Below are 13,384 nucleotides of genomic sequence, written 5' to 3'. Positions count from 1 at the left end.
AATCCAATATCCCCCCTCCCTTTTTTTTTAGAGTGAGGATCTACAGAAGATTTAGAAAAGATTATTCTCTTAGTGTTATCGCTTTTTAGAAGCACAGACATAAAGATAATTTGAATTGCCTGCTCATTTAATGTGAAACTTTATTAGTATACCAGTTCCTGACCTTTCCATAAACCCAGAATTATATAAACATGACAGCTAACAGACTTCTCAATGAAAAATCTTTTAGGTAACCCCTAAGACTAAATGACGTGTTTTGACAAAGTATCATAGGCATGAATTTTATATTTCTCATAGTCTCCAAATCAGGGTGAGCGGCATGTTTCTCGTTATCCGTGACACACATTCATAAAATGTCTTTCTGTCTTAGGCAAGGTAGCATCCCTCAGAAACCCGGAGGTGGCAGTGTAAGGGGATGTGCCAAGCGAGGTTTTTTCCTGTGTTTGGCGTCTAGGAGAGAAGCAGGCACTAGTGAGCGTGGGTGGAGAGAGAGTCATAGGGTTTTGGCTCCTGTAATTGTTTTCTCCTAGCTTGCTCATCCACTTAGGACACACTGCTCTCCTACACCTCGTAAGCCTTCTGTTGACACCGGCTTCCTTACCCTGAAGGCATCAGTGGTGTGGGCAGGGACGGCAGCAGAGCGACGGCCATTTCTAGGCACTTCATGTTAACTCAGCTGAGGAGTGCATGCTGCCTGCACGTGTGGGGGAGTGCAGACAATTGAGGCTCCAGTGAAACTGTTGCCATGTAATACCTCCTAGCAGGAAGCAGGAGGAAGGAGAGTGGTGGGCATGCTTTTGAATTCCTGAAATATCAGATAGGAGGCAATTGACTTAAAAACCCCAGCAGTGCCCTGGCCAGTGTTGCTCAGTGGGTTGGGCATTATCGCATGCACTGGTTGCCACTTTGATTCCTAGTAGGGGGCGGGAAGTAGATAGCAGATGGGTATTTCACTGTCTCATTGATGTTTCTCTCTCTCTCCCCATCTCCTTTTTATTATCTCTTAAAAAAAAATCAATAAAAAAATATTTTTAAGCCCCCGCCAGTTTGGCTCAGTCCACAGAGTATCGGCCTACAGACTGAAAGTTCCCGGGTTTGAAAGGTCCCGGGTTTGATATTTAATAAACACACTGGGGATGCAGTTTGATCCCTAGTCGGGGCAGCCAATCAATAATTCTCTTTCATCATTAATGTCTCTGGCTCTCTCTTCCCCTCCCCTCCTCTCTGAAATCAATAAAAATGTATTTTTAAAAAAATCTTTCTAAAAACATAGCAATCATTGCATGCGGATTACTCAGGAAGCAAGAATTAAATTATCTTCTGAAATGAAGTAACACTCTGTTTTCACTTCTTACTAGTAAACTTTCTGGAACTCAGATGAGATAATAGCAGATAGATTAAATTGACCTGGTGGAGGTTCTCATGCGAGGTGGTTATTCACTCATTCTGAAGCATCTGGAAAATTAGCTGGATTCCTTCAGAAAAAGGGCTTATTCGTGTATTTTATGTTTCATTTTTGGATCAAGTTTGATCTCTGGAAGGCTGCGTGTTTGCGCCACGTCCACTGCCAACTGGCGTTTCCCTGAGCTGTGTGCCGTGCCTCGCCCACATGGTCATTGTCCGTCACATCAGCCAGCACCCTGTATTCATTGTCCCATGTGAAAATTTTTCAGAATGTAGTGCAGTTTTCTCTTCCTTGGTCTTATCTTCTATTTTATGTAACCTTTGTTGTACATAAGGCAATTGTTAGTTCAGGATCCTCAGATTACCAAACTGCCAGGGTCTTTTTCTCAGAGGAGAAAGTTGGAACTAGAGAAAGAAGAAACTGGTATGAACTGGCGCCAGGTCTGCCGTCTCTGCGCCATGCAGACGTGCATACATGCTCCATCTTCTATCACAGACCTCTCAGAGTTCAGTAGTGAATAGGAAGGGAGCATGAGGCTTTTCTAGAATGACATAATAAAAAGGAACCAATTCCATAACTGTGCCCGTGGTGAGCATGTTTCAATCTATCTGTAATTAATAGAGAGCACCTGTCTTCACTGTCTTCTTCCTCTTCCTCCCCATCCACATCTTTGTCCCCACGGAGTTCATTCTCTGTAGCTCTCCATTGTGAAAGTCTTATGTTTAGCTTCTGTCATTTTCCATTAAGTAAAAAAGCAAAAATCTCCCCTAAGCCCTACAATTTTTTATCATAATCCTTTTCTTTGAGAGAACGGAATTCTTCTTCAGCTGTTTTAGATCATGTTGGTGATGATTTATTTGTTGATATATTGAGATACAATGTAATGTATTCATTATGAATGAAAACTCATATGTTCACATTTTTTAAGACATTTTATTAACTTTTTTTTTTTAGAGGGAGGGGGAGGGAAGGAGAAACACATCAATGTGAGAGCAAAACATCCATTGGCTGCCTCCCACACACCCCCTACCAGGGATCAGGGATTGAGCCCGAAACCCAGAAATGTGCCGGAACTCCAAATCAAACCAGCAGCCTTTCCATGCACCAGATGATGTCCAACCAACTGAGCCACACCAGCTGGCCAGGACATATGTTCACATCTTGGTTCTGCTAAGCCCCAGCTGTGAATCTGGGCTTCTTAATTTAAAAAAAAAAAAAAAAAAAATTCCCTCAGTTTCCTAGTCTTCAAATGGCTATAATAATATTTTCCTCATAGTTGGAGAAGATTGGATGAGTTAATTCATGCACCACACTTGAAAGATACTTGACATATGATAAGCATTTGGTAACATTACTAAGACATTCAATATTTATTATTATTATTATTATTTATTAAATGTTTACTATGTACTAGTCTCTTTAGAATCTTTTTCTGATTTAATTCTTAACACGTTATGAAATAGGTTCTATTATTAGTACCGTTTTATAGATGAGAAAAACAGAGGCTTAGAAAATGTAAATTATGTGCAAGAATTACACACACACACACACACACACACACACACACACACTAGAGGCCCGGTACACAAAATTTGTGCAAGAGTAGGCCTTCCTTCCCCTGGCTGCCAGCACTGGCTTCTCTCTGGCAGCTAGGACCTGCACTTCCCTCTGGCCACCAGCAGGAACCTGGGATCTGGGCTTCCCTCGCAGCCCCAGCTTAGTCTGGAAGGTCGTCCAGAAGGATCCCTGGTCTAATTAGCATATTTTATATATATATAATTTAAATCCAAACTCTAGTCCATGTCTATGTACTTCTCAGGCCTATGCTCCTGACAGTGACATAATCATGCTTTGCCTGGATGGCAGTGCCTTATTCATCAGAGATGTTCAATGAATGTGATTGACTAAAACACCCAGGTCTCTCCAATGACTTAGCTCTCTGCCCTTCCTCATTAGTCAGTCCCAATGATGATTAATGGAGTCCATCTTCCCAGCAATGTGCTAGACCTGAGAGAGAAACGTAAGCCCTCAAGTAACTTACAGTCATCTGGAGCAACTAAATCTGATTTATGTGAAAGAATTTATTATTTTTTTAAAATAAAGTGTGTGTTTTTTTTTGTGATTTCAGAGAGGAAGATAGAAACACCAATCATGAGAGAGAATCATTAATCAGTTACCCCTGTACGCCCCACACTGGGGATTGAGCCGCTACTAGGCATGTGCCCTGTTATAGAAGCCTCATGGTTCAGAGGTCGACCGTGACCTCCTGGTTCATAGGATGATGCTCGACCACTGAGCCATGCTGGCCGTGCTATGTGAGAAGTTTTAGAAAGAATTGGGAGTTCAAGTGGTATGGTTAAGATCGTGAGGTTTACATAATAAAATCGGAGAAGGCAAAATAAGATAATTTACTTGTTAGTATTTATAATAAACTAGAGGCCTGATGCACAAAATTTGTACAAGGGACTCAGCCCCTGCCTGCCATGGCAGCCGTCTCCTCTGCCTTGGCCCTCACAGTCCCGGCTTTTGTCTGGAAGGTCACCTGGAAGGACATCCAGTCTAATTAGCATGTTACACTTTTATTATAGATCTTATTTTTAAACTTTTATTGATGAATATGTTGGTATAAAGAGAATCTTAATTCAATCGATCTGGGTCTAATGGGCATCAACTATGATGATAGTAATGTTAGGCCTGATTTCAAGGCAATGTGAAAAAATAGGAAAAGAGACACAAGCCTAGAATTAAGAGGCAGAAGGACGCTGGTCAGTTTGGAGGAGGCAGGAGTCATCATAGGCTGGAGCCGACAGGAGAATTTTTAGGGAAGAGCATGTGAAGAGGTGGGCTTTGTGTGGGTGCATCGGACACTGGAGGGCATCACAGTTGGGGTCCAGCAGGTGAGGGATTGGTCTGGTCAGAACTATAGATTGGGAGATAGTGGGGGTGGGGGGGAGGTTGGGTAGATTATTAATAACAGGCAACCGGGAAGCCTTTTTATGACTGAAAAATAGTTGCTGAGCACCTACTTTTGTTAATGAGTCTCTCCCATCTTCTTTGTTATAAGAATATTTTCTTTTGTAGCTCTTAGAGATGATCTTTTCAGTACAGAAAACAACCTATACAAATAGTTCCCTGGTCTCCCCAGTCCAGGAGCAAGCTTTCCTTGCGCAAAGGCCCAGGGCATCTCAGTGTGCTCCGTACTGGACTTCAACCTTCTCAGGGAGAGGGGCTGATCGCCCAGGTCCTGATGGCGGAGACTTCATTTGGGGAGGCAGGGGCTCTCTTCACCGGAAGAAAATCCCAGTGACTCATGAGTTACCCCTCTTAGCAAGTTCTTCCTTACGTGTCATTTCAATGAAGCCACGTGGTCGTTGGCTCATCCTTGGACAAGGAAACCAGTGATGGGATTCAAGTTCCTTTTAGGTCCCTGACTCTCTGTCACTTTTCTCATCTGTGACATGGGTAGGACTAATTCGTTCAGCAGAGTCCAGATGTGCATTGCAGGCAGACAGTATAGCCATCAAAGCCTAAATGTCACCTGGTCTTTTTAAGAGTATGTGAGGGCATCTAGAGCAAGGAGAGCAGGTGAGCCGCTCGTGTGACGCTGCTCTGGCTTTACCAGAGGTCAAGTGTGAAACAAAAGCGGAAAAGTGAGATGATATTGCTTTGCCGGCAGGCAAACAGCCAGCTATTGATGTACTAATGTCTTCTTTTCTCTTCATCTGTGGTTTTCGAGGCAGCGGTCTTCCGGTCTAGACAAATTGGAGCAGGTCCAGGGAAGAGTGACCACGTTGGTGAAGCAGCTGTGTCCCTGGAGGCACAGTTGAGAATGTTGATGTAATTCTGTACTGGCTTAGAGGCTGGACGGAAGGTTACCTCCTTCTTTGAGATGATACGTTTTAAAACAAGATGTTTAACTTTGGGAACCCAGCACATCCTGTGAAAGCCTAGCTCTTTGCTTATATAATCTGTTCCATTTTGCAGCTCTTAAGTATTATGGGATGTGATCAACAGATCATCAAGGTTCATGTGAATACTCAAGTGGATCTAGAGTTTTAGGATTGTTTCTTCTTGGTCCGTGGTCGGCAAACCGCAGCTTGCGAGCCACATGCAGCTCTTTGGCCCCTTGAGTGTGGCTCTTCCACAAAACACCACGGCCTGGGCAAATCTATTTTGAAGAAGAGGCGTTAGAAGAAGTTTAAGTTTTAAAAAATTGGCTCTCAAAAGAAATTTCAATCATCCAATCATCGTACTGTTGATATTTGGCTCTGTGGACTAATGAGTTTGCCGACCACTGTTCTATGTGATACAGGTGAGATAGCTTCTCTACCCATGGTAATGGAATTCCATTAATGGCATTTATCATCTGAGGACACATTTTCACACATTTTAAAAAATATAATTTCAGCCGGGACCGGTTTGCCTCAGTGGATAGAGTGTCGGCCTGCGGACTGAAGGGTCCCGGGTTCGATTCCGGTCAAGGGCATGTACTGTGGTTGCGGGCACATCCCCCGTAGGGGGTGTGCAGGAGGCAGCTGATCGATGATTCTCTCTCATCAATGTTTCTAGCTCTCTATCCCTCTCTCTTCCTCTCTGTGAAAAATCAATAAAATATATATTTAAAAAATAATAATAATAATAATTTCAGGCTGAATTTATTTGAAGGATGATTATTTCTTTATGTCCTTAGAATAGAACTTGATTTTTAATACTTTCTAGATGCAAGCTCTTCTGCAGTAATTTTTTTTTTAATATTTAAAATTTTAAATCACAATTTTACTGTTTAGGAGCTGACCTAATTATATACAGTATGAACTCTTATATTTCTTGATTTGTTTTTCTGGATTGAATAACCACCAAATAAATATTGCCAACTCTCTCCTATTTTTTCAGATTTGATGGCAACTTCAATACCAACGTATCTAGAACAATTAGTTGTGATCGACTTTCTACTACTGTGAATAGCCGGGCCTTCAATCCAGGACGAGACTTAAATTCAGGTCAGTGCCCTTTGCGTTTTATACAAATAAACTGCATCACACTACATTTAAGTACTTTAAGAACACGAATAGATGTATTGCTTCTGACAGTTTCCTTTAAGTTTTAAAGAAAAATATGTACTTAAAAGTGGATGTTTCTTGCTGGAACATGGACATTCAGAAGAGGGAAAGGAGGAAGAAAATTGAGCACAGAGTACATGCTCAGTGCTCATGAGCATTGAGCATGTACTCTGTAGTACTTTGCTAAACTCTTCATTATCTCATTTGTTGGAGTTTTACATGTGTTGCTGTAAAGGATGTTTTAGAGACTCAGTTATCTTTGCAATAGGAGGTGCTGAATTCATTTGTATTTCCTATTTATAATTTTTAATTTGTTTTGGGGAATGTTTTGGAAGAATGATGAAGGAGCTTTTCTAGTGATAAGCACGGTGTCATGATGTTTTTTATTGAGTTTGAACTTTCTTCCTGGTCTCAGTGGAACTCCATTTTATGCAATAGTAATAACTACTAGGTGACCTGTATGTACACAACTCCAAAGTGGCTACTATTTCTGCTCTCTTGCCCTGGAGTTTCCATTATACTTCTCACCCTCTGGTTTGTTATACACACTTGTTGATTGCTGGACCTCAGAACCTAGAGGCTTTACCTTTTCAGAGCTGGAAGGGACTTTAGAAATCGCTTACCCACTTCAATTCTCGGATTTTTACCAAGCAAGAATCATAGGTTCAGAAGGGTCCTAAGACTTCTTTACTGCTGGACAGATGAAGGATCTAATCCTTAAATATGAAGAACTGTATTTCCCAAATTCCAGGTCTCTTGCAAACATGTAAAACCCACAAGAAAAGCCGGAGGACCAGAATATTTAGTTTTAAAGCCCCAGCCAACCTCGGTCCAGGAAGAATTGTAGTCTTTGGGAATTGTACCCACAAACTGGCCAACCTATTAGGTCTGAAAAGAGAACTGTAAGCTTCATGTGTCATAAAACTATAGCTGCTAGCTAAGTGGTCCAGCCTAAATCAGCGAGGCACACATTGTCAAGAGCATTGGTTCTCAACCTTTCTAACACAGTTCCTCGTGTTGTGATGACCCCCAACCATAAAATTATTTTCATTGCTACTTCATAACTGTAATTTTGCTACCGTTAGTGAATCGTAATGTAAAGTTCTGTGTTTTCTGATGGTCTTAGGCTCTACAGCAGCGAAAATAATTTTATGGTAGGGGGTCACCACAATATGAGGAACCTGTATTAAAGGGTCGTGCATTAGAAAGGTTGAGAGCCACTGGTCTAGACCAGTACATAGTGGATTCAGTCATTATTTTTATTGTTCTGAGAATCTAGAAAACTTCTGGAGCAGATTGGGTTTGCTACTAGAAAGGGTGCTAAATAAAAATCATTTTCATAAAAAAAAAAACTTAATGGAAGAGAGTAGAGAAGGGCAGAGAAATGAATTATGGAAGCGTCTATAGCGGGCAAGAACACAAAGCTAGAACTTGAGGTTCCTAGTTCCCAAATTTAGTGTTTACCCCTTAACTTCATGTTTGCACAGTAACGTGACATGTGGCTGGGTCTGAAGACTTGAGATTGAAGCATACTTTGAACAGGATCAGATTTAAAAGAGTCTAGAAATGCACAATTTAATCCTCTAATATGTGTAAAGTTTTTATAATACATGTTAATTTGTGGGCCATTTGAATTAATTTAAAAAAATTACTGAATAGCATGCATCTTTTTAGTGATGGAACAATAGTGGGCTATTTTTACTTCCCAATTTTCCTAATTTTAAATCAAGCATGCATTGCTTTACAATCATGGAGAAAATAAAACAAGAAGGAATTGTAGACTACTTTCCAATGCATTTCTAGTAGACAGATACTCGAGCCTGTCTGGTGCTGAGGTTCCAGATAGAGCTCCATTACTCTCCTGGCTGTGTGGTGGGGACAGTAAGAAAGGTAGTTTGAGGCAGACAGAGGGGCTGCACACTCTGTTGGGAGATAGAATGATGCTCTCTTGCCTGAGTCACTCATCTCCGTGGGCCAAACCTTGGAGGATCTGGAAGCTGCTACCAACGTGGCTATATCCTCATTCCCTTATTTTATATGTTTCTTTTCTCTTTTTCTTTTTTTGCTTTTTAAATATATTTTATTGATTTTTACAGAGAGGAAGGGAGAGGGATAGAGAGTTAGAAACATCGATGAGAGAGAAACATGGATCAGCTGCCTCCCGCACACCCCCCACCCCAAGGTACATGCCCTTGACCAGAATTGAACCTGGGACCCTTCAGTCTGCAGGCCAACACTCTATCCACTGAGCAAAACGCATTTCGGCTGTATCTGTTTCTAATGAGCACTTTGTTGAGATCTGTCTCCATCATTAATAGTCGCATCATTGTGCCTTTTTCTTAGTAAGTACAGAAGCCATTGTTTCTGCCAAGTAATGGTCTCCCACCTACTAACTAGAATGAATAAGTACAATAAAAATGCATTGAACAAATATTTCCTGAGCATCTTCTATGTGGTCAAGGAAGAGGGTCGTGAGGGTGGCGCTATATAAAGATGAGAGGTTGAATTTTGCTATTTCTCAGAGCACGTCTCAGGTCTGACATACTGCCTAACAAGAGTTGTTCTCAGCACAGAGGACGTAGCTCGATTTACTAGCAGCTTTTGGCAATAATCAGGGTTTGAGAACGGACTTGCTTGCACGTCAAGTGTGTGACATTCCACCAGGCAGTGGCTGCATCCCAAAGTCCACATTCTTGAGCAATCACTTGTAACAGGAGAGGAGTGGTAGATGCTGAAGGGTGACCTCAGAGCTCCTTCGTTTCCTCCTCCCTAGCTCATGCCCCTTTTCAGAGCAGAATTAATGTACTTCATCGGCTATCGCATGTCTGATATTTACATCTGTAAGATATCCAGCCGCAGGCCCTTTCAGACTGTATATAATCCATCAATGAGTCCCTAATTGATAACACAGTTTCAGGTTGCCTCGCAGACTTGCTGGAAACAGGCTCACATAAATTGTAAACGATTCTTAAGTTCATTTATCCAAAGCTAGGTCATATGTCCATCCATCCAACACACATGTGTATTCTTTTTCTTAAAACCACTCCTGCCAGATCTCCACTCTCTAAATTGACTCCTTGTCCCTGATTCCATTCAAATAACTAATGTTTGACAGTGCATGTGTTATATTACAGCACTGCTAATGTTTCGTTCAGGTTCCTTCCTGCTTTTATCCCTAGTTTCTCACTCTCTTTTCTTCTAAATTCCTGCTGAGCTATTTTCTTGTGCATAGCCTGATCCCTAAAGAGAGTTTATTTGAAGAGTCCAAGGAAAGTTGCCTCTTGCTCTCTTGAGTTATGCAATTGAGATGAGAGTGGAGCTGGGAGTTCATCTTTCTCACCAAAAAAAAAAGTATCTGGACTTTATTGTGTTTGATTTAAAGAGCATTTGAAGTTGCAAACTTGGATCTAGGTAGCATTGCAGCCTTCACTGAGGAATGGGATTCATGGGGTGTAAGGGGCATTTGCAAGTCACATTATAGCACTAACCGTGCAGGAGGTACAGGTGGGCCCTGGAGGCTGGAGTGGATCCATCACTTCCTTCTATAAATGGCAAACATTGGCCGTGTGCTATGGAGGTTCCTCTCTTTTCTTTAAAACACTATGGAAGTTAGCTGTTAAATATACTAATACCAATGCAGTGAAAAGATGCATTCTATTCCCCCCCAAAAAAAACACTAAAATTAAAAGAATAAGAATCAACCAAACTAGGGATTTCTGGTTTGTTTTCATGCCTAATTACCCCAGCTCTATGAAGCATGTGTGCCATAAGAGATGTGGCAATTAGCCGATACCGGTTTGGCTCAGTGGATAGAGTGTAGGTCTGCGGACTGAAAGGTCCCAGGTTCGATTCCGGTCAAGAGCATGTACCTTGGTTGCGGGCACATCCCCGGTGGGGGGTGTGCAAAAGGCAGTTGGTTGATGCTTCTCTCTCATCGTTTCTAGCTCTCTAGCTCTTTCCCTTCCTCTCTGTCAAAAATCAATAAAATATATATTTTTTTAAAAAGAGATGTGGCAATTATTTATATAATATCTAAAAACTGTTATTCAGTTGCTTAGAAACCCAGGTTTTTTAAGGTTGTGTGATTTCGTTTCCGTGTGTGTGTGTGTGTGTGTGTGTATGTATCATACACAAATACAAAATTAAGTACACACAGGGCCTTTTTCTTCACCCTGATCCCCTTCATGCTCTATTCCTGTACTTTGATCTACTTCAAAGTCTAGTCTTATAGTTTCTCACAACAACCCTATTATATACTGCTTTTACAAGATTTTTTGCCACATATATTCTCATATATATATATCAATATATCAATATATCAATATATATATATATATATATATATATATATACACACACACACACACACACACACACACACACACACATATATACATACACACAAAAAAAATTTTTGTGTGTGTATGTATGGTCCCTAGGCCTGGCCGACAATCAAAGCATGTCTGGTGTGGAAGGGTAGATCCCAGCTGACCTCTGGGCCCTGAGCAGCACCTGGGCCCCTGGGCCCCATGCATGCCCCCCTCCACCTGAGTCATTGAGCCCCTGCCCAGCTCCCTCAGCACCTGGGAGCCAGGAGGCTGCCCTGCTCCCACCACCACCGCTGGATGATTGGCAGGGCAATTGGGCCCCACTTACACCTGCCTGGCTTGGCACTGCCCACTCATTTACACCATCCCACCTTGGTCCTGTTCTCAGTCCTGCTCTCATCTGGGCCCATCAGAGCCAGCAGTGCATCCACTGCCACTCACTGCCAGTGCCGCGTCACCAGTGCTCGCCATGCTCCACACTGTCCCCTGGTGGTCAGTGAACATCATAGTGAGCAGTCAAACTAGTTTGAACTCTCAGTCGAGGGGACAATTTGCATATTAGGCTTTTAGTATATAGGATACTCTCTTATAACATATATGATCATAATGGATATAGCCTGTTTAACTTAGCAAAGTATCTGAACATTCTTTTGTGCATCCTATATAATAAAGAGCTAATATGCTAATTAGACCAGATGGCAAATGACCTTCTGAACAACCAGTGGGCAAGGCTATGAGGCAGCTGGGGCTGCAAGGGCCAAGTTCCTTGCATGAATTTCATGCATTGGGCCTCTAGTATATAAATAAATATACTTCTCTATCATTGTAGCAGTGACTACACAATATTGTTGAATTAATGAATCTACTCCACTTCGACATTTAGAATGTCCCAACTTTTCACTATATCATTGCTCCCTTGAAAGATTTTAAATGACCCTTCCACAGTTTTACTTGACCACTGTGTGGCGATTGACATGTAAACTTCTCACTGTCATCCTTTGGTTTCCATTTATCCTCTTACTTCTCTGCCCAGCCCTTTCCCATTTCCCCTTGGCTCCTTTTCCATTATTCTGTCTGAAGGGACCATGTCTCCACTGTCCTTCATCACTGTTACCTCTGTGAAGGTCGTCAGTTTAGCAGCGTCTCAACTCCCACCACGTGCTGCTGAATTCCACCTCTTCATCTCCACCCATGACCTATCTCTGGGTTTATTTATTGTGTAACCAACTTCAGGGCACACATCTCTCTATGATTGTCCTGTCGTTATCTCAAAAATTAAACAAAACACTAACTTTCCTCTAAACTTACTTCACAATGTGGCTCATTATCCCAATTTCCATCCAGCACAACTCCAGGATTTATTTAACAGTTTTGCCTAAACGTGAATCAGTGACCAAATAAAAGCACAAGTGAGTGAATGTTTGTCAGGTATTTACTGTGCACAAGATCCCTCCCTGGGCACTTACCTGTGTGTTCCTCTTCTTGCTCATCACACCGATTTGTGGCATAGGTCTCATCGTCCTCTCTTGATTGAAGGGGAAACTTGGCTCAGACTTTGTTGTTCACAGATGTCTCTTGAGTCTCCTTTGGCTTCTGCACTGTGGATGCCACACACTTAGATCGTCATTGTCTTTCTAGAGGAATAATTATTTCGTATGTCCCAAAAGCTTTCCCTGCTTTCTCCCCTCTTTTTTGTTTTTTTCTTTCTTCAGTATATCCTGCATACTGTTGGTATTTTGAAAATACCTGCTCTATAACTCTACTTTTCAAAATCCTCTGGCAGCTCCCCTTTACCTCTAAGATAAAGGTGAAGGCCTTTCAACTCCATCTTCTGTTCCTCTTTCTCCTTCGCAAGCCCTCTGAGCTCTCCCCTCTGGAAATCATTTTCATTTCTTCACACCACTAGTCTCTGTCCCTCCTCGGTACCCTTGTTCATATTATTGTTTCATCCTGCCTTCTCTGACTTGTAAAATATTGCTCATTCCTCCAACCTCTTTGCCACCTTCCCTCTGGCAAAGATGAGAATTCTTGTCTGTTGCAGCTTGTTATGTTTACCAGGAAGCCGACTCAGAGATGGGGACTGGCAGCCTGTGGGGAAAGAGAAGGAAGCAGGGTTGAGCAGTAGGAGAAGCGGGCTGAGATACAGTCTCAGCAGAGTCTCCAGCCACCGCCCAGAGAGCCCAAAGGCTGTGGTGGCCCAGCTACAACTTTTGTTTATTACTTTATTCTATGGCTCATCTTATTATATAATTTTAATTTTTTATATTGGACATCTACTTGACCCTCTGCTCCAATTAATTTGTGTGTGTGTGTGTGTGTGTGTGTGTGTGTGTGCGCGCGCGCGCGCACGCGCGCGCACCTACCGCTCACACAAAAATAAAAATCCAACCGAAACCGGTTTGGCTCAGTGGATAGAGCATCAGCCTGCGGACTGAAAGGTCCTGGGTTCGATTCCGGTCAAGGGCATGTACCTTGGTTGTGGGCACATCCCCAGTGGGGGGTGTGCAAGAGGCAACTGATCGATTATTCTCTCTCTCATCAATGTTTCTAACTATCCCTCTCTCTTCCTCTCTGTAATAATAATAATAATA

At 42.1% G+C, this 13,384-nt stretch overlaps 1 protein-coding gene across 2 annotated transcripts in view; it reads left to right on the top strand.

Annotated features, from left to right (window-relative positions):
• CACHD1 (cache domain containing 1) overlaps window positions 1-13,384 on the top strand; it is a 233,661-nt gene that overhangs the window by 141,318 nt on the left and 78,959 nt on the right. For both annotated transcript variants that reach the window (XM_036444801.2, XM_045584504.1), the window contains one exon: window positions 6,299-6,405. In XM_036444801.2, coding sequence (XP_036300694.1) covers window positions 6,299-6,405 — 107 coding nt within the window. The remainder of the gene's footprint in view (window positions 1-6,298; window positions 6,406-13,384) is intronic.

Source organism: Pipistrellus kuhlii, unplaced genomic scaffold, assembly GCF_014108245.1.
Source record: "Pipistrellus kuhlii isolate mPipKuh1 unplaced genomic scaffold, mPipKuh1.p scaffold_m20_p_2, whole genome shotgun sequence".
NCBI lineage: Eukaryota > Metazoa > Chordata > Mammalia > Chiroptera > Vespertilionidae > Pipistrellus > Pipistrellus kuhlii.
The sequence above is the reverse complement of the archived record's forward strand: the minus strand, read 5'-3'. Positions and strand labels throughout refer to the sequence as shown.